Raw genomic sequence first — 21443 nt, 5'->3', positions numbered from 1 at the left:
TGTTTCCACCCCCATGCTTCACAGTAGGTATGGTGTTCTTTGGTTGCAACTCAGCATTCTTTGTCCTCCAAACACGACGAGTTGAGTATTTACCAAAAAGTTATATTTTGGTTTCATCTGACCATATGACATTCTCCCAATCCTCTTCTGGATCATCCAAATGCACTCTAGCAAACTTCAGACGGGCCTGGACATGTACTGGCTTAAGCAGGGGGACACGTCTGGCACTGCAGGATTTGAGTCCCTGGCGGCGTAGTGTGTTACTGATGGTAGGCTTTGTTACTTTGGTCCCAGCTCTCTGCAGGTCATTCACTAGGTCCCCCCGTGTGGTTCTGGGATTTTTGCTCACCGTTCTTGTGATCATTTTGACCCCACGGGGTGAGATCTTGCGTGGAGCCCCAGATCGAGGGAGATTATCAGTGGTCTTGTATGTCTTCCATTTCCTAATAATTGCTCCCACAGTTGATTTCTTCAAACCAAGCTGCTTACCTATTGCATATTCAGTCTTCCCAGCCTGGTGCAGGTCTACAATTTTGTTTCTGGTGTCCTTTGACAGCTCTTTGGTCTTGGCCATAGTGGAGTTTGGAGTGTGACTGTTTGAGGTTGTGGACAGGTGTATTTTATACTGATAACAAGTTCAAACAGGTGCCATTAATACAGGTAATGAGTGGAGGACAGAGGAGCCTCTTAAAGAAGAAGTTACAGGTCTGTGAGAGCCAGAAATCTTGCTTGTTTGTAGGTGACCAAATACTTATTTTCCACCATAATTTGCAAATAAATTCATTAAAAATCCTACAATGTGATTTTCTGGATTTTTTTTCCTCCATTTGTCTGTCATAGTTGACGTGTACCTATGATGAAAATTACAGGCCTCTCTCATCTTTTTAAGTGGGAGAACTTGCACAATTGGTGGCTGACTAAATACTTTTTTCCCCCACTGTATATAACATTTATAAAAGCATTTACAACTACATATTTCTGAAAGTTATTATAAAGTGTTACCATAATGTCATTTGTAATGCTTTTCAAACATTGAGCTCTAATTCCAACTGTATCATGCCATTCCAGTCTTCTCTGTGACAGTATTGGTTGTCTAAACGTTGTGTTACTGTTGCAGAGTGTCCCTGGCAGACAGATTGGCTGGTTATAAATCTGGCTGTTTAGACTGGGGACGAGAGGGACTGGGGCTGTTGGCTGGGTTTAGATGCCCAATCCATTTTCCAGGCTTTTAGATATGTGTACACACGCGCCTGCCCTGCCTGGCCACTCCACACGCCACAATGCACTGCTGCCCTACCCAGCGAGCCTTATAGAGCACAACAGACAAAAAGCGTGCAGTTCCCTGTCCCTCTCCCCCGGACAGGGACAATGACAAACCTTTAGACACCCAGATGGGCCTCGCTGCCAGCTGGACTCACTTTATCTATCTATCGCTCTCTCTCGCTCTGGTTCTCTTTCATCCACTCTGTCTCTCTCTCTCTCTCACTGACTGAGAGAAGACATTTATTCTCTTTCTGTAGTTATATGTCCATATGGTTCTCTTTCATCCACTCTGTCTAACTCTCTCTCTCTCACTTCTCCTCTCCCCCCCCTCTCTTACAGGTGGGTTTGTTTAACTTCCGGCCATCTGTGCGTCCCGTCCCATTGGAGGTTCACATCCACGGCTTCCCAGGACAGCACTACTGCCCCCGCATGGCCAGCATGAACAAGCCTGTGTTCCAAGGTACATTATAAACTGGATGGTTCGAGCCCTGAATGCTGATTGGCTGACAGCCGTGGTATATCAGACCGTATACCACGGGTATGACAAAACATTTATTTTTACTGCTCTAATTATGTTGGTAACCAGTTTATAATAGCAATAAGGCACCCCTGGGGTGCCTTATTGCGACGTGTTGCGTCGTGCATAAGAACAGCCCTTAGCCGTGGTATATTTTTTGCATATACCACAACCCCCTCGAACCTTATTGCTTTAGTATACCACACACAGAAACACACACTAAGTATGCAACTACACTGTGCATCCCCCCCCTCTCTCTCTCTCCAGCAATTCGCAGTCACTCTCCAGCCAAGCCTGTTCTGATCTTTGTGTCGTCGCGGCGACAGACTCGTCTGACAGCTCTTGACCTGATAGCCTTCCTGGCCACCGAGGACGACCCCAAACAGTGGCTGCACCAGGACGAGACTCAGGTGACCAGGCTTATACTTTTTACATCCTAGTGGAACTAACCCTGTAGTCAGAGCTGTGTACAACATCTACAGTATTTCTCTCTCTCTTTCTCTCTCGCTCGCTCTCTCTTAGTCTCTCTCTCTTTCTCTCTCTCTCGCTCGCTCTCTCTTTCTCTCGCTCTTTCTCCTCTTTCTTTCTCTCGGTTCTTCTATTCCTCCAATCTTCCTATTCCTCATCCTCTCTGCTTTCTCGTCCTCTCCTTCCTCCTCCTGATATTCTCTCTCTCTAAGCACTGGTTTTAGTGTAATTACAGAGGGAACTCAAACCATCTTCTACAGGAAAAGCCTGTGTCATCTCCCATTATTTTCTCTGCATACTTTAGGATTATTTCAAGATGTGAGAAAATGTGCTCTGATAGAAGATGGGCTGTAATTACCTTAACATGTGTGTCTGACAATAGGGTCCCATAAACAAGGAGGATTTCTTACAATACATACATACAGTGAAGGAAAAAAGTATTTGATCCCCTGCTGATTTTGTACGTTTGCCCACTGACAAAGACATGATCAGTCTATAATTTTAATGGTAGGTTTATTTTAACAGTGAGAGACAGAATAACAACAAAGAAATCCTGAAAAACGCATGTCAAAAATGTTATAAATTGATTTGCATTTTAATGAGGGAAATAAGTACTTGACCCCTCTGCAAAACATGACTTGGTGGCAAAACCTTTGTTGGCAATCACAGAGGTCAGACGTTTCTTGTAGTTGGCCACCAGGTTTGCACACCTCAGGAGGGATTTTGTCCCACTCCTCTTTGCAGATCTTCTCCAAGTCATTAAGGTTTCGAGGCTGACGTTTGGCAACTCGAACCTTCAGCTCCCTCCACAGATTTTCTATGGGATTAAGGTCTGGAGACTGGCTAGGCCACTCCAGGACCTTAATGTGCTTCTTCTTGAGCCACTCCTTTGTTGCCTTGGCCGTGTGTTTTGGGTCATTGTCGTGCTGGAATACCCATCCACGACTCATTTTCAATGTCCTGGCTGAGCGAAGGAGGTTCTCACCCAAGATTTGACGGTACATGGCCCCGTCCATCATCCCTTTGATGCAGTGAAGTTGTCCTGTCCCCTTAGCAGAAAAACACCCCCAAAGCATAATGTTTCCACCTCCATGTTTGACGGTGGGGATGGTGTTCTTGGGATCATAGGCAGCATTCCTCCTCCTCCTAACACGGCGAGTTGAGTTGATGCCAAAGAGCTCGATTTTGGTCTCATCTGACCACAACACTTTCACCCAGTTCTCCTCTGAATCATTCAGATGTTCATTGGCAAACTTCAGACGGGCCTGTATATGTGCTTTCTTGAGCAGGGGGACCTTGCGGGCGGTGCAGGATTTCAGTCCTTCACGGCGTAGTGTGTTACCAATTGTTTTCTTGGTGACTATGGTCCCAGCTGCCTTGAGATCATTTACAAGATCTTCCTGTGTAGTTCTGGGCTGATTCCTCACCGTTCTCATGATCATTGCAACTCCACGAGGTGAGATCTTGCATGGAGCCCCAGGCCGAGGGAGATTGACAGTTATTTTGTGTTTCTTCCATTTGCGAATAATCGCACCAACTGTTGTCACCTTCTCACCAAGCTGCTTGGCGATGGTCTTGTAGCCCATTCCAGCCTTGTGTAGGTCTACAATCTTGTCCCTGACATCCTTGGAGAGCTCTTTGGTCTTGGACATGGTGGAGAGTTTGGAATCTGATTGATTGATTGCTTCTGTGGACAGGTGTATTTTATACAGGTAACAAACTGAGATAAGGAGCACTCCCTTTAAGAGTGTGCTCCTAATCTCAGCTCGTTACCTGTATAAAAGACACCTGGGAGCCAGAAATCTTTCTGATTGAGAGGGGGTCAAATACTTACTTCCCTCATTAAAATGCAAATCAATTTTTTAACATTTTTGACATGCGTTTTTCTGGATTTTTGTTGTTGTTATTCTGTCTCTCACTGTTCAAATAAACCTTCCATTACAATTATAGACTGATCATTTCTTTGTCAGTGGGCAAACTTACAAAATGAGCAGGGGATCAAATACTTTTTTCCCTCACTGTATAGGGTCCCATAAACAAGGAGAATTTCTTACAATACACACACACACACACACACACACACACACACACACACACACAAGCTATCTCTCTCTCCCTCCATCTATCTCTCTCATACAAACACACACTAAAAAACGCTAAAACAATGTGTTTGCTCAGGCCTGCCAGAACCCCAGGATACAGAGAGCTGAGCAGAGCCGTGTTGGATGTGTGTCTGGTGTATAATCCCTCATATTGGGCCTTATAGAGTCACAGTCGGCTTGGCATTGTAAAATATGGATATTAACATGTTTTATGGGCTGCTCGCCTTTCACACCAAGCCTGTGGTCTGAGGGAAATATAGAGCTCTGACTGACATCAAACCCCAACTCCTAAAATATACACACACAATGCAAACTAGTCCTTAATACTGTATATACAGCAGAAATACATTTTGTCCTTTTTTCAGCTCCACATTTTGTGTGTGTGCGAAAGAACCTTACCTGGCATTTACTGTATGTGTATTTTTAGAGTGTGTGTGTTACACTGGCCTTAACCCTGTGTGAGTTGACCTGGCCCTGCAGTGTGTGTGTTCCAGTGATATATGCCGCTCCCTGCTGTGTTTCTGTACTGGCCGTGTAGCTGCTGGAGTCCCTGTGGTTTGAGTGACAGGCGGCTGGCGCTAGCTGCCTAAGTCTCAGTGGGGGTCCCTCCCTCCATCCCGCCCTCCCTCTCCTCTCTGCCCAAGTTAGCTTTACGATCTCTCTATTACGTCCTATGCTGCAGTTAGCCCCGCTCCCTCCTTCATTCCTCTGAACATGTACAGTGGCTTGCGAAAATATTCACCCCCCTTGGCATTTTTCCTATTTTGCTGCCTTATTTTGATTTACACAATATGCCTACCACTTTGAAGATGCAAAATAATTTTTTTTGTGATACAAACAAGAAATAAGACAAAAAAACTGAGAACTTGATCGTGCATAACTATTCACCTCCCCAAAGTCAATACTTTGTAGAGCCACCTTTTGCAGCTATTACAACTGCAAGTCTCTTGGGGTATGTCTCTATAAGCTTGGCACATCTAGCCACTGGGATTTTTGCATATTCTTCAAGGCAAAACTGCTCCAGCTCCTTCTTTGGATGGGTTCCGCTGGTGTAGAGCAATCTTTAAGTCTTACCACAGATTCTCAATTGGATTGAGGTCTGGGCTTTGACTAGGCCATTCCAAGACATTTAAATGTTTCCCCTTAAACCACTCAAGTGTTGCTTTAGCAGTATGCTTAGGGTCATTGTCCTGCTGGAAGGTGAACCTCCGTCCCAGTCTCAAATCTCTGGAAGACTGAAACAGGTTTCCCTCAAGAATGTCCCTGTATTTAGCGCCATCCATCATTCCTTCAATTCTGACCAGTTTCCCAGTCCCTGCCGATGAAAAACATCCCCACAGCATGATGCTGCCACCACCATGCTTCACTGTTTGGATGGTGTTCTCGGGGTGATGAGAGGTGTTGGGTTTGCGCCAGACATAGTGTTTTCGTTGATGGCCAAAAAGCTCAAATTTAGTATCTTCTGACCAGAGTACCTTCTTCCATATGTTTGGGGAGTCTCCCACAAGCCTTTTGGCGAACACCAAACGTGTTTGCTTATTTTTTTCTTCAAGCAATGGCTTTCTGCTGGCCACTCCATAAAGCCCAGCTCTGTGGAGTGTACGGCTTAAAGTGGTCCTATGGACAGATACTCAAATCTCCGCTGTGGAGCTTTGCAGCTCCTTCAGGGTTATCTTTGGTCTCTTTGTTGCCTCTCTGGTTAATGCCCTCCTTGCCTGGTCCATGAGTTTTGGTGGGCGGCCTCTCTTGGCAGGTTTGTTGTGGTGCCATATTCTTTCCATTTTTTAGTAATGGATTTAATGGTGCTCCGTGGAATGTTCAAAGTTTCTGATATTTTTTATAACCCAACATCTGATCTGTACTTCTCCACAACTTTGTCCCTGACTTGTTTGGATAGCTCCTTGGTCTTCATGGTGCCGCTTGCTTGGTGGTGGCCCTTGCTTAGTGGTGTTGCAGACTCTGGGGCCTTTCAGAACAGGTGTATATATATTGAGATCATGTGACACTTAGATTGCACACAGGTGGACTTTATTTAACTAATTATGTGACTTCTGAAGGTAATTGGTTGCACCAGATCTTATTTAGGGGCTTCATAGCAAAGGGGGTGAATACATATGCATGCACCACTTTTCCGTTATTAATTAACTTCACCAATTTTGACTGTTTTGTGTATGTCCATTACATGAAATCCAAATAAAAATCCATTTAAATAACAGGTTGTAATGCAACAAAATAGGAAAAACGCCAAGGGTGATGAATACTTTTGCAAGGCACTGTAGCTCTCGTCCTCCCTGTAACTCTCCCTGTAAAACCATCTCAAATGTTTTGCTTGCTTTGTCCCACATGTTGTTTTCAGTTTATCGCCACTCCTTCCGTAGCCCCCCTCCCTGCTCATGTACAACGATGTCTTCTTCATCATGGATGTGTCTTCTGGTCCTACACTGTGTACTGGTTTACTGTGTCTCTTATTGGTCGACGGGATAAGGTCTCATGCTGTCATAGGTTGATGAGATAAGGTCTCATGCTGTGATTGGTTAATGTTCCCCAGATGACAGACATCATCGCCACGGTGAGGGAGTCCAACCTGAAGCTGACGTTGGCGTTCGGAATCGGCATGCACCACGCTGGACTACACGAGAGAGACAGGAAAACTGTGGAGGAACTGTTTGTCAACTGCAAGATCCAGGTAGGACCCTGATAGGTCCAGGTAGGACCAGGTAGGACCCTGATAGGTCCAGGTAGATCCAGGTAGGACCCTGATAGGTCCAGGTAGGACCAGGTAGGACCCTGATAGGTCCAGGTAGAACCAGGTAGGACAGTGATATGCAGACAAAAAACTCACACAGGTATGACACAGACAGGTGACACAGGTAGAAAACAAATAGTAGATTCTCATACATGAATGATACACAAAGAGGATCATCCTATAGGTATATACATAATGAATAGTTACAGATATATAAATCAATGTTGCAGGTATGACACTGAAGGTGTTAATGCTTTACTTTGTTAAATCCATGACAGGTATGACACTCTAATCTCTCTGTCTCCAGATACTAATAGCCACCAGCACTCTGGCCTGGGGAGTAAACTTCCCTGCCCATCTGGTCATTGTCAAAGGTACTGAGTACTACGATGGGAAGACCAGACGCTACGTGGACTACCCCATCACAGGTACAGGCTAATGTTCAGTTGTTTCCATCACTGTTTCTTTATTGAATTAAATCTATTCTTTTTTCCTGTCGGGTCAAATACTCTCCATTTGGAAGTGAGTTCGAAAATCCAGTACATCCATGTGTTGTTTTCATCTAAATGTGTAGATGTGGTTTGTCTCTCCTGTAGTTACAGTAGGTATTAGTTGTTCTGAAGAAAGTGGTTCAGCTCTCTACGCCTGTAGTAGTTCCATTTGGACTGTGTTTACAGTAGTTGTGTTGTGGTCTCTCCAGACGTGCTGCAGATGATGGGCCGTGCAGGCCGCCCTCAGTATGACGACCAGGGCAAAGCTGTGATCCTGGTCCACGACATCAAGAAAGACTTCTACAAGAAGTTCCTCTATGAACCCTTCCCTGTTGAGTCCAGGTGAGAGGCTTTCCTTTGGCTTTGTGGTGACTTTACATAGTGAAGGCCATTGCTACAGTGCTTGTAACTTGGTCTCAGTGCATTTAACATTGTGGGGGGGGAAACTCGACTCTCTTTCACTACCACCTCTTCCTCAGTCTCATGGGTGTGCTGTCAGACCATCTGAATGCTGAGATTGCTGCAGGGACCATCACCTCTAAACAGGACGCTATGGACTACATCACCTGGACGTACTTCTTCCGCAGGCTGGTCATGAACCCCAGGTAGGTTTTGATTATGTTTTAGACTTTTTATGATGATTCATCACAAAAATGTAACCCAGAAATTCCAGTTGTGAAGTTTCAGTCATTTTGGAAGCTAATTGAGAGTGGCTACCACATTCTGAAGTCTGATATGGCAACTAATGACAAGTTCAATCTGAAGAACCTCAGAATAAGTCACAGTTTTTTCCCCCTCCCTTGGTAGAACCCATGGGGCGGCGCACAATTGGCCCAGCGTCGTCCAGGGTAGGGGAGGGAATGGCCGGCAGGGATGTAGCTCAGTTGGTAGAGCATGGCGTTTGCAACGCCAGGGTTGTGGGTTCGATTCCCACAGGAGGCCAGTATGAAAAAATTAAATAAAATGTATGCACTCACTTAACTGTAAGTCGCTCTGGATAAGAGCGTCTGCTAAATGACGTAAATGTAGAAGCAGAAAAGGGCTACATGTCTTTCCAAGAAATGCCCCCTAAAATGTTTTGACAGTGAAATGGTGTGAGTACATGATAACCAGTCATACATTTAACTGATTCATTACCAGTGAATGTTGAGGAGACAAACAATAGCTGTTGTTCATGGCAGCACCATGGAAACCACAGGGTCATCTTCAGAAGCCACGGTCACACACTAGGGCTATATATATATATATATATATATATATATATATATATATATATATATATATATATATATATATATATATATATATATATATACAGTGAGGGAAAAAAGTATTTGATCCCCTGCTGATTTTGTACGTTTGCCCACTGACAAAGAAATGATCAGTCTATAATTTTAATGGTAGGTTTATTTGAACAGTGAGAGACAGAATATCAACAGAATAATCCAGAAAAACGCAAAAATGTTATAAATTGATTTGCATTTTCTCAATCAGAAAGATTTCTGGCTCCCAGGTGTCTTTTATACAGGTAACGAGCTGAGATTAGGAGCACACTCTTAAAGGGAGCTGTCCACAGAAAATCAATCAATTAGATTCCAAACTCTCCACTATGGCCAAGACCAAAGAGCTCTCCAAGGATGTCAGAGACAAGATTGTAGACATACACAAGGCTGGAATGGGCTACAAGACCATCGCCAAGCAGCTTGGTGAGAAGGTGACAACAGTTGGTGCGATTATTCGCAAATGGAAGAAACACAAAATAACTGTCAATCTCACTCGGCCTGGGGCTCCATGCAAGATCTCACCTCGTGGAGTTGCAATGATCATGAGAACGGTGAGGAATCAGCCCAGAACTACACGGGAGGATCTTGTCAATGATCTCAAGGCAGCTGGGACCATAGTCACAAAGAAAACAATTGGTAACACACTACGCCGTGAGGTCCCCCTGCTCAAGAAAGCACATATACAGGGCCGTCTGAAGTTTGCCAATGAACATCTGAATGATTCAGAGGAGAACTGGGTGAAAGTGTTGTGGTCAGATGAGACCAAAATCGAGCTCTTTGGCATCAACTCAACTCGCCGTGTTTGGAGGAGAAGGAATGCTGCCTATGACCCCAAGAACACCATCCCCACCGTCAAACATGGAGGTGGAAACATTATGCTTTGGGGTGTTTTTTCTGCTAGGGGACAGGACAACTTCACCGGATCAAAGGGACGATGGACGGGGCCATGTACTGTCAAATCTTGGGTGAGAACCTCCTTCCCTCAGCCAGGGCATTGAAAATGGGTCGTGGATGGGTATTCCAGCATGACAATGACCCAAAACACACGGCCAAGGCAACAAAGGAGTGGCTCAAGAAGAAGCACATTAAGGTACTGGAGTGGCCTAGCCAGTCTCCAGACCTTAATCCCATAGAAAATCTGTGGAGGGAGCTGAAGGTTCGAGTTGCCAAACGTCAGGCTCGAAACCATAATGACTTGGAGAAGATCTGCAAAGAGGAGTGGGACAAAATCCCTCCTGAGATGTGTGCAAACCTGGTGGCCAACTACAAGAAACGTCTGACCTCTGTGATTGCCAACAAGGGTTTTGCCACCAAGTACTAAGTCATGTTTTGCAGAGGGGTCAAATAGTTATTTCCCTCATTAAAATGCAAATCAATTTATAACATTTTCGACATGCGTTTTTCTGGATTTTTTTGTTGTTATTCTGTCTCTCACTGTTCAAATAAACCTACCATTAAAATTATAGACTGATCATGTCTTTGTCAGTGGGCAAACGTACAAAATCAGCAGGGGATCAAAATACTTTTTTCCCCTCACTGTATATACATACACACACAGTACCACAGTATCTCTTATATCCAAAGCACTCATTAGGATTCAGTCCTAATCCTGTCGTGATAACCTCTCTAGCAGGGAGACCTACTGATGGCCTTTGATTATGTCATTTGAGATGAGCAATTCATATCAATGTAAAGACGGCGATCATCGATCTGGGAGAATTTCATAGTTGCTGAGAGGTGAAAGGTTAAATGAGTTAAAGGACATACAGTGGGGGAAAAAAGTATTTAGTCAGCCACCAATTGTGCAAGTTCTCCCACTTAAAAAGATGAGAGAGGCCTGTAATTTTCATCATAGGTACACGTCAACTATGACAGACAAAATGAGAAAAGAAAATCCAGAAAATCACATTGTAGGATTTTTTATGAATTTATTTGCAAATTATGGTGGAAAATAAGTATTTGGTCAATAACAAAAGTTTCTCAATACTTTGTTATATACCCTTTGTTGGCAATGACACAGGTCAAACGTTTTCTGTAAGTCTTCACAAGGTTTTCACACACTGTTGCTGGTATTTTGGCCCATTCCTCCATGCAGATCTCCTCTAGAGCAGTGATGTTTTGGGGGCTGTCGCTGGGCAACACGGACTTTCAACTCCTCCAAAGATTTTCTATGGGGTTGAGATCTGGAGACTGGCTAGGCCACTCCAGGACCTTGAAATGCTTCTTACGAAGCCACTCCTTCGTTGCCCGGGCGGTGTGTTTGGGATCATTGTCATGCTGAAAGACCCAGCCACGTTTAATCTTCAATGCCCTTGCTGATGGAAGGAGGTTTTCACTCAAAATCTCACGATACATGGCCCCATTCATTCTTTCCTTTACACGGATCAGTCGTCCTGGTCCCTTTGCAGAAAAACAGCCCCAAAGCATGATGTTTCCACCCCCATGCTTCACAGTAGGTATGGTGTTCTTTGGATGCAACTCAGCATTCTTTGTCCTCCAAACACGACGAGTTGAGTATTTACCAAAAAGTTCTATTTTGGTTTCATCTGACCATATGACATTCTCCCAATCCTCTTCTGGATCATCCAAATGCACTTCAGACGGGCCTGGACATGTACTGGCTTAAGCAGGGGGACACGTCTGGCACTGCAGGATTTGAGTCCCTGGCGGCGTAGTGTGTTACTGATGATAGGCTTTGTTACTTTGGTCCCAGCTCTCTGCAGGTCATTCACTAGGTCCCCCCGTGTGGTTCTGGGATTTTTGCTCACCGTTCTTGTGATCATTTTGACCCCACGGGGTGAGATCTTGCGTGGAGCCCCAGATCGAGGGAGATTATCAGTGGTCTTGTATGTCTTCCATTTCCTAATAATTGCTCCCACAGTTGATTTCTTCAAACCAAGCTGCTTACCTATTGCAGATTCAGTCTTCCCAGCCTGGTGCAGGTCTACAATTTTGTTTCTGGTGTCCTTTGACAGCTCTTTGGTCTTGGCCATAGTGGAGTTTGGAGTGTGACTGTTTGAGGTTGTGGACAGGTGTCTTTTATACTGATAACAAGTTCAAACAGGTGCCATTAATACAGGTAACGAGTGGAGGACAGAGGAGCCTCTTAAAGAAGAAGTTACAGGTCTGTGAGAGCCAGAAATCTTGCTTGTTTGTAGATGACCAACTATTTATTTTCCACCATAATTTGCAAATAAATTCATAAAAAATCCTACAATGTGATATTCTGGAGAAAAAAATTCTCAATTTGTCTGTCATAGTTGACGTGTACCTATGATGAAAATTACAGGCCTCTCTCATCTTTTTAAGTGGGAGAACTTGCACAATTGGTGGCTGACTAAATACTTTTTTTCCCCACTGTATGTGTGGCATAAACACAACTAGTCACATTATTTTAATCTGATTAGGCTACTTTAAAACTCTCCTGTAGGCTACCTGCACACGTTCATCCACTCCACTCTAATATAATTCCAGCATCCAAACTGTGCAACGGCCATTCTATTAATGGAACGGGACTTCTGTTACAAAACACCAAAAAGTGTAATGACATTATTGAAATTGTCAAACCAAGCTTTCGATACTGAATAGGCAGGGATGTATTTTCTGTTTGTCGAAATGGACATACTCTACTTGATTGTGGTGTTGAAAACGCAAACCATGATGATAAGTGCACAGAAACCTGTTGGTGGAATTTTTGTAGCATATATTTTATATAAATATAGCATGAAAATATGGAAAATCTGATTTGGACTATACCCCGAACGGTCCCTTATTCTAATGGTTATAGTCATAATAAAAAACTAGTAACAACCCAATTTAATACTTATTATTACAGGGATCTGTATTTTTGTTATATATAAAATACAGTACAATGCAATTTAATACAATAGAACTGTAGGTACTTACCTTCAATTAATTTCTCATATAAAGTGTAAAGAACTAAAATAAAGTCATAGTAAAAAATATTGTGATATTACTTTTTACAAATTGATTAAAACTATCGTTTTGTGAATCATAGTTTTACTGATCAACAAAAATAAAAATCATACAGTTAATTGGAAACATGGACTAAAAAAGGTTCCTTAAAAAAATGAATAATATGTAATTTCAAAGGGAAGAGTGATGTATACAATGGATTCCACATTCAGAGTAGTACTCAAGGTCAGGGGTTCCCAAACTCGGTCCTGTTCCCCGGGTTCACATTTTGGTTTTGAGGTTTTTAATCAGCTGTGTAGTGCACAAAAAACAGAACTTGCACCCAGGAGGGAAGGGGGGGGGGCCCAGGACTGAGTTTGAGAAACCCTGTTCTAGGTCATATTAGACTGTCAAGGGGTTGTCTCTCCGTCATTGGGTCTTGCTCTATTTCTCATTGATGATGCTTTCATTCCGTTACTGGCATTCTTCTCTTTCACTGCTGCTCAAACCTATTCCAGAACCTTTATGATCTGTCTCTCTCAACCATGCAGCCACTCTCTGCTTTGATGTCTTAATCTCATAAGCATCAGGCTCAGACGAACCTATGAACAAACCATCATCCCATCAATGCCTGCCTGTGTGTTTACTATACACTGAGTCTACAAAACATTAGGAACACCTGCTCTTTCCATGACATAGACTGACCAGGTGAATCCAGGTGAAAGTTATGATCCCTTATTGATGTCACTTGTTAAATCCACTTCCATCAGTGTAGATGAAGGTTAGGAGACAGGTTAAATAATTATTTTTAAGCCTTGAGACAATTGAGACATGGATTGTGTATGTGTGCCATTCAGAGGGTGAATGGGCAAGACAAAATATTTAACTACTTTTGAACGGGGTATGGCAGTAGGTGCCAGGCGCACTGGTTTGAGTGTGTCAAGAACTGCATCGTTGTTGGGTTTTTCACGCTCAACAGTTTCCCGTGTGTATCAAGAATGGTCCACCACCCAAAGGACATCCAGCCAACTTGACACAACTGTAGGAAGCATTGTAGTCAACATGGGCCAGCATCCCTGTGGAACGCTTTCGACACCTTGTAGAGTCCATACCCTGACGAATTGAGGCTGTTCTGAGGCCAAAAGGGGGTGCAACTCAATATTTGGAAGGTGTTCCTAATGTTTTGTACAGTTACAAGCATACAGTTAAGACAATGTAAATTGACAGTAACTTTACGTTACCTGAATGACATATTTTGTCCTGAAGTGTCACCTGGATATTGTACATTATGTCGGCTTCTCGTCTGCGCCATTCCTTCTCAAGCATGTCCTTTAACTTGTCTTTGACCTGACCACTCACTGGAATTCCAACCACAGCTCCGGGTACTGTGAGGGTAGCAGTGCTTGCTGAAAAACAATGTTAGGAAGTTAAATAGATACTTCACCTCAAAATCTAAGTTTGCCATCGAGCTGTTGCAGAAAGTTTGCCCAATGAGTAAGCTAACTTCTATTAAATTCTGAATCAACTGAGAATTTCCTGGTCAAGAAAGAATCAGAAACTATGGCAATTAATCATCTACCTCAAATAAAATATTTGGCAATTTTGGTTGAAATTAAATTGTAGTTCTTTCAGTTCCAGCTTTTGAGGTATTTCTGTACATCCCTGATTTGATTACTCACGGTTGGACAGACGTTGTAAGGGCGATGAGACATCTTTCTTGAGACCTTTGATTTCCCCTCCATGCATCTTCATTGACTTGTCATTTTCTTCTTTGTGTTGCTTTTTGTCCCTACTGATGGGCGCCTCAGGCAGCTTTTTAACTGGAAGGAAAAATGATATTAAATTACATTTCTAAGACACAGATAAGTTAAGTACACACAGAAGACATCAACAAGTACGTCTTACATTCCATAGGCATGTCCATGCTGTTATTTCCACTGTCCCTGGATTTAGCAGACTGGATGGCCATCCATACCCTCCTGACTCTCTCCCTCATCTCCATGTTCTTACTGTCCCATTCCTGATTCACTATTCGCCCCAACTCTTCAAGCTCAATCTCTCTACCATAGAGCTCTTGGTTGGTTTTGGTTCCATGGGCAGTCTCCACGTTGCTTTGAGTATCTGTGGTGAGTAAAAACAAACTGTTTCCTGCCACCATCTCCTCTATCTTCTCTAGCAAGTCGGTGACCTGAGTGCGATCTCTCCTGTTCTTATTGTTGAGGACATGATACCTGTTCCCACATTTCTCAACAAGCCACTGGAGGGCTTCCCCTTCGCTCTCAATGTGCTGCTCAATGGGTACTCCACACAGCCAGTCCCCGTAAGTGAACAGCACGATAGTGTGTCTCCAGACATTCTCTCCAAACCGTTCCATGTTCTCTTGTATGTTCTGCTTTTGGTCTTCTGTGAATGATGTATCTGCTGGAACTACCAGGAGGATGGCATGGGGTGCTGGAGAGCACAGAGGCACACCTTTCAGGATCTCTTCCTCGACCTTGTTTGGGGTCAGCTGGGCTGGGAAGTATTTCCACCAGCCTGGTGTATCTACCATGGTGATCTGCCTGCCAGCCACTTCACCACTTCTTCTTGTGGAGTCTTTAGTGCTTTCTTCAATAAATGCTTCATCGTTCAAGATGGTGTTTCCTACATGGCTTTTTCCAGCCCAGATCCACCCCACCAGTAGAATTTGGATTTTTCTCTGAATCTGTGCATTTCCTGAAGAAATAAGTAAATGGTTTTCTGTATTAGTGATAACACATTTTATTGTATTCATTTATGTCATGCTGTATGGTTTGGAATTGATTTGAAGTGGAACATAAAATGTGCAGTATAAGACCCAAGAGATCAGGCATCAATACACTTGGACTAACCTTTGAGGGCTTTCAGCATCTTTCTTTGCCTCTGAGCTCTAAGAAATCTCTCTTGAGCTCTCTCTTCCATTTCCCTTCTGTCCTTCTCCACTTTCTGAAATTGCGAGGTCTCAATTTCAAAATGGCTGCCACTATTTCCTGCCACCATCACGTCTATCTTGTGCAGTAGCTCTGTGACCTGAGTGCCATCACCCCTGTCCTCATTGCTGAAAACATGATATCTCCTACCACATTTCTCTATAAGCCATTGGAGGGCCTCTCCTTCACCCTCAATGAACTGCTCAATGGTTGTGTCTCCCAGACAGTCCTTCCATGTGAACAGTATGATGGTGTAACTCCAGACTCTCTCGCCAAAGAGCTGGACGTGATCCTCCACTGATCTTCTGTAGGCATCAGTGAATGGCAAGTCCACCTCAACCACAAGGATGAAAGCATGGGGTCCAGGGGGGCATAGAGACACACTGTGCTGCAGTCCATATTTAACAAGTGCAGCTGTATCAGACAAATGAAACTCCTTCCACCAGCCTGGACTGTCCACCAGATTTACCTTCCTCCCGCAGACATCGCCCTCTCCCTTCTCACATGGGGCAGTGCTTCTGGATGCATCCAAGGCCTCTTTTCCCAGAATGGTGTTCCCCACAAATTTCTTACCAGACCGGTTTGAACCCAGTAACACAGCCCTCAGCTCTGAAAGAGATAGAGTAAAAAACTTGCCACTCACACCCATACCAAAGAAATCAGTCATCTAATCAGAAGGGCCTTTTTACACTACACTAGTTTGACAACATTCAAGTTCCAGGACACACATTTTAGTGTGATTAGATTCAAATCTCTCTTTCCTAAGCCACCTCCGTAGATAGTGTGGGACACACCTACACCACATACCCCCCTCTGAGTGGTACAGTGTAAAGACAATGGCTCTCCGGTGCCACATTTACCTGCAAGAATTCCCTTAATTAGGGGAGACCAGGGCTAAATGTAACACTTTTTGCCTTTTGCTTAATATGAAAAGACTGTTTTAGTTAGATGTATAATATTTTTATACCAACAACATACATGTCTCAGCTACTAATACATCATCTGATTACGTTTGTTAACTTGCACAAGCAAGTATCCACTTCCATGTAAACAAACATTTTTCTTATGCACACATGCGCACGCACATTTTCATGACAGGGCCGGGAAATGGGTCTATTGTTTGTTTGAATAGCTATCCTTATTTTGGTTGTCTATATACTATGGTATTTACAGTATGCTAATAGCTGCACACACCCAAAGCAGGAATGTGGCTTTGGCCACACTACATCCAAGGCTAATGGAAGGATAGTGTAAACAGAAAAGTTGCAACTAATGTTGAAGAGAGAGATCTTACTATACATATTCTACTAATGTAAATCGACTCCAATACAGTCAGTCTCTCGAGGCCATCCTTCCAAATTTCGTTGACTTGACTATTGGGCGGGCTCTGTGGGCAGGCTGTTAATGCTCATATCTGATTGGCTCTGAAGGAAATTACGTTTAAAAGAAAAATCTCCTCAGGAGAGGTATTTCCTTGTTTTTCCTCTTTGTTTTAACTTTTTACAACCAGGGGTCTCACAGGGCTAGCATCTTCCTGCGGACAACTTCCCCAGGTTTTCGAACAACCTGAGCGAAGCCTGTGCATCCGAAGCTAGTAGCTAGTTTACATGTTTGTGTAATGTCTAATGCTGGCATAGTTTCAAAACGAGAAAAAATAAATATGCGCTACACGATGCTTATAGGTGCAAGCTGAGTTTTGAATTAAAGTGATTTGTACAATGCTAAAATAAGATCAGCGGAGTTTAACCCTAGAAGTTATATGAAGAAAAATGAGTATTGCCCTAATACATGATTTGATTCAAATCCACTTAGCCTAGGGATTCCTGCACATCGATTGATATTACCAAATTCCCCACATGATTATCGATTTCCCCTCAATCTGAGGTGAAAATTGATTAGGCTGTCTCATCTGACAGCGTCATTATTTTCCTGTATTTTACTAAGAATATGTGGTAATAATGGTTAATTCTGGTACTTAAAAACGAACGAAATTCAACTAAATTGGTGGCTACCTCAAATCAATTGGTATGTAATGGTGCTTGCCAGTAATCAGTGTACTGTCAAAAGGTAGTCTAATCTTTATTGCAATCTGTGCTACATCAATGACCGCGAAAAAGACAATGGTTACATTTAAGTATGGTATTGCAGAACTTTAAATAAAATTAAATACTACATTTTAGCATGGTAAAAGAAAAGTAATCACAAGACTTACCACAAATGCTGCTTGCCATTTTGTCAGTGTCCCTCTCTGCCCTGTGTCTGTTCTCAGAAGACCTTGGGGAAGTCTGGCCCTAACGATAGGCCTGTACAGTATGTCTGCTCTTCTCCAAATCTATAGTAAGACTGCTCTGTGTCCCGCCAGAGAACGTGAAACCACGAATGCCAACTAAGAGTTTGTGACAGAAAATAGTGAAACAATCTTATCTCGCATTCAACGTCATGAGGCAGACACTGGTTTGGCCCGCATGTACTGTATAGAAGTTCAGGTACCTCTGTAACATTGCAGAGCATTCAGGTAGAAATGTATAGTGTAGAACAGTCTAGATTGGTTATCTTTCATGTAGAATATGGAATCATGTCATCTCTATTCCTTACATTTCTATCTGCAATGTTCAAGACGTTTCACATTACTGAAAACCTGTTCTGTGAGTTCTTGTTTCTTTACCACATATTCTACATGCTTTCACTCACTGTAATCATAACAAAGGTGTTCACATACTCCATTACTCAGATGTCTAGTTGATTGTCCACACGGAAAAAAATGACCAACAAATATTACGGAAAGTATTTAAAACGTGTATATATAAATGAATGTAAAATGTAGAAAATGGAATGAAAATGGTACGCTCCAACTGACAGTGAGTCACGTGGCCGTGGCTTGCTATATACAGTAAAGCAGGCAGACAGGCATGGAGGCATTCAGTTACTGTTCGATTGAACATTAGAATGGGCAAAACGAGTGACCTAAGCGACTTTGAGCGAGGTATGATTGTTGATGCCAGGTGTGCCGGTTCCAGTATCTTAGAAATGTCCGGCTTTTCACGCACAACCGTATCTAGGGATAACAGAGAATAGTGTGACAAACAAAAAACATCCTGTCAGCTGCAGTACTGAGGGTGAAAACAGCTCATTGATGAGAAAGGTTGAAGGCGAATGACAAGAATCGTGCAAGCTAACAGGTGGGCAACAAACGGGCAAATAGCAGCGCAAACACAGTACAACGGTGTGCAGAACGGCATCTCGGAATGCACAACTCGTCTGTCCTTGTCACAGATGGGCTATTGCAGCAGACGACCACACCGGGTTCCATTCCTATCAGCTAAAAACAAGAAGAAGTGGCTCAAGTGCCCACGTGATCACCAACACTGGACAATTGAGTGGAAAAACATTGCCTGGTCCGACGAATCCCAGTTCCTGTTGCATCGTGCTGATGGCAGAGTCAGGATTTGGTGTAAGCAGCATGAGTCCATGGCACCATCCTGCCTGGTGTCAACGGTACAGGCTGCTGGCGGTGGTGTAATGGTGTGGGGAATGTTTTCCTGGCACACATTTGGTCCCTTGATACTAGGGTGGCAAAATTCCTGGAACTTTCAATAAATTCCCTGGTTTTCCAGAAATCCCGGTTGGAGGATTCCTGGAATCAGGAGGGAATAAGCAGGAAATCCAAAATCCTCCAACTGGGATTTCGAGAAAACCAGGGAATTTATTGAAAGTTCCAGGAATTTCTGCCACCCTACTTGATACCAATTGAGCAACGTTTGAACACCACACATTGTAGAATCCATGTCCAGAAGAATTTGGGTAGTTCTGGAGGCAAAGGGGGGTCCGACCCGGTACAGTATCGGTGTACCTAATAAACTAGCCACTGAGTGTATGTTAAATGCATCGGAAAATGTATTTAAGAAATATATTCTGAAATACATTTTAAAAATACTTTCGGTATTTATTGATATATTTGGTAAATATTTTAAATGTATTTCGAAATGTTTTGTAAAATACTGGCCAAAAGTATGTGGACATGCCTTCAAATTAGTGGATACGGCTATTTCAGCCACACCCGTTGCTGACAGGTGTATAAAATCAAGCACACAGCCATACAATCTCCATAAATAAACATTGGCAGTAGAATGGCCCATACTGAAGAGCTCAGTGACTTTCAACGTGGCACCGTCATAAGATGCCACCTTTTCAACAAGTCAGTTTGTCAAATGTCTGCCCTGCTAGAGCTGCCCCGGTCAACTTTAAGGGATGTTATTGTGAAGTGGAAACGTCTAGGAGCAACAACGGCTCAGCCGCGAAGTGGTAGTCCACACAAGCTCACAGAACGGGACCGCCTAGAGCTGAATTGTCTGTCCTCGGTTGCAACACTTACTACCGAGTTCCAAACTGCCTCTGGAAGCAACGTCAGCACAAGAACTGTTCGTCGGGAGCATCATGAAATGGGTTTCCATGGCCGAGCATCCGCACATAAGCCTAAGAACACCATGCGCAATGCCAAGCGTTGGCTGGAGTGGTGTAAAGCTCGCCGCCATTGGACTCTGGAGCAGTGGAAAGGGGGGGTGGTCCTCTGTAGCTCAGCTGGTAGAGCACGGCGCTTGTAACGCCAAGGTAGTGAGTTCGATCCCCGGGACCACCCATACACAAAAAATGTATGCATGCATGACTGTAAGTCGCTTTGGATAAAAGCGTCTGCTAAATGGCATATTATTATTATTATTATTATTATTATTAAACGCGTTCTCTGGAGTGATGAATCACGCTTCACCACCTGGCAGTCCGACTGACGAATCTGGGTTTGGCGGATGCCAGGAGAATGCTACCTGCCCCAATGCATAGTGCCAACTGTAAAGTTTGGTGGAGGAGTTATAATGGTCTGGGGCTGTTTTTCATGGTTCATGTCCAATGAAGGGACATCTTAATGCTACAGCATACAATTACATTCTAGACGATTCTGTGCTTCCAACTTTGTGGTAACAGTTTGGGGAAGGCCCTTTCCTGTTTCAGCACGACAATGCCCCCGTGCACAAAGCGAAGTCCATACAGAAATGGTTTGTCGAGATCGGTGTGGAAGAACTTGACTGGCCTGCACAGAGCCCTGACCTCACAAGCATTTCGCTACACCCACAATAACATCTGCTAAACACGTGTATGGTATCTTAGTGGTTAATAGTGTTGTGCCAGTAACCGAATGGTCACTGGTTCTAATCCCCGAGCCGACTAGGTGAAAAATCTGTCGATGTGCCCTTGAGCAAGGCACTTAACCCTAATTGCTCCTGTAAGTCGCTCTGGATAAGAGTATCTGCTAAAAATGACTAAAATGTAAAAATAAAAACAAAACATTTGATTTGAACCCCATCGAACACCTTTGGGATGAATTGGAACGCCAACTCCATATTAATGCCCATGGTTTTGGAATGAGATGTTTGACAAGCATGTGTCCACATACTTTTGGTCATGTAGTGTATATTCCAACATGCATTTAAGTGTATTTTTAAGAAATATGTTTTTTTATTAAAATGTACAGCAAAACATTTTGGGGGCCAAATCATATTGTAACAAAATGGTAACCATCTCTTACACATCAGTCTTATTATGACTGCAGAACTGGCAGTGTACAAGCTTAACCTTTAATCACAGAACACAACATAACACATTAACGGGCATGACAATCCGTCTCATGAGAGGCCAAAATGTGCTAAGACAAAGCCAT

General features: G+C 43.3%; 2 protein-coding genes across 3 annotated transcripts in view; one reads left to right on the top strand and one right to left on the bottom strand.

The window, feature by feature from the left end:
- The window catches only part of LOC121543033 (activating signal cointegrator 1 complex subunit 3), a 160326-nt gene that overhangs the window by 118615 nt on the left and 20268 nt on the right, over positions 1-21443 (top strand). The window contains exons 30-35 of the mRNA XM_041852716.2: positions 1603-1723; positions 2048-2190; positions 6899-7036; positions 7404-7524; positions 7797-7929; positions 8067-8192. Coding sequence (XP_041708650.2) covers positions 1603-1723; positions 2048-2190; positions 6899-7036; positions 7404-7524; positions 7797-7929; positions 8067-8192 — 782 coding nt within the window. The remainder of the gene's footprint in view (positions 1-1602; positions 1724-2047; positions 2191-6898; positions 7037-7403; positions 7525-7796; positions 7930-8066; positions 8193-21443) is intronic.
- Positions 13066-18337, bottom strand: LOC121543034 (GTPase IMAP family member 8). Of its 2 annotated transcripts, none has more exons than XM_041852718.2 (6): positions 17946-18337; positions 15656-16342; positions 14691-15500; positions 14465-14605; positions 14058-14191; positions 13066-13387 (listed from the first exon to the last, which is right to left on the bottom strand). In XM_041852718.2, exons 1-6 carry the CDS (start codon positions 17962-17964, stop codon positions 13325-13327), a joined length of 1854 nt encoding a protein of 617 aa, XP_041708652.1. In that variant the 5' UTR covers positions 17965-18337; the 3' UTR covers positions 13066-13324. The 2 variants fall into 2 exon arrangements, with proteins under 2 accessions (XP_041708652.1, XP_041708651.1); XM_041852717.2 differs by having other exon boundaries at positions 14027-14191; positions 17946-18332.

This window comes from Coregonus clupeaformis, chromosome 28 (genome assembly GCF_020615455.1).
Source record: "Coregonus clupeaformis isolate EN_2021a chromosome 28, ASM2061545v1, whole genome shotgun sequence".
NCBI classification, from domain to species: domain Eukaryota; kingdom Metazoa; phylum Chordata; class Actinopteri; order Salmoniformes; family Salmonidae; genus Coregonus; species Coregonus clupeaformis.
This window is presented reverse-complemented; position numbering and strand designations above follow the sequence as displayed.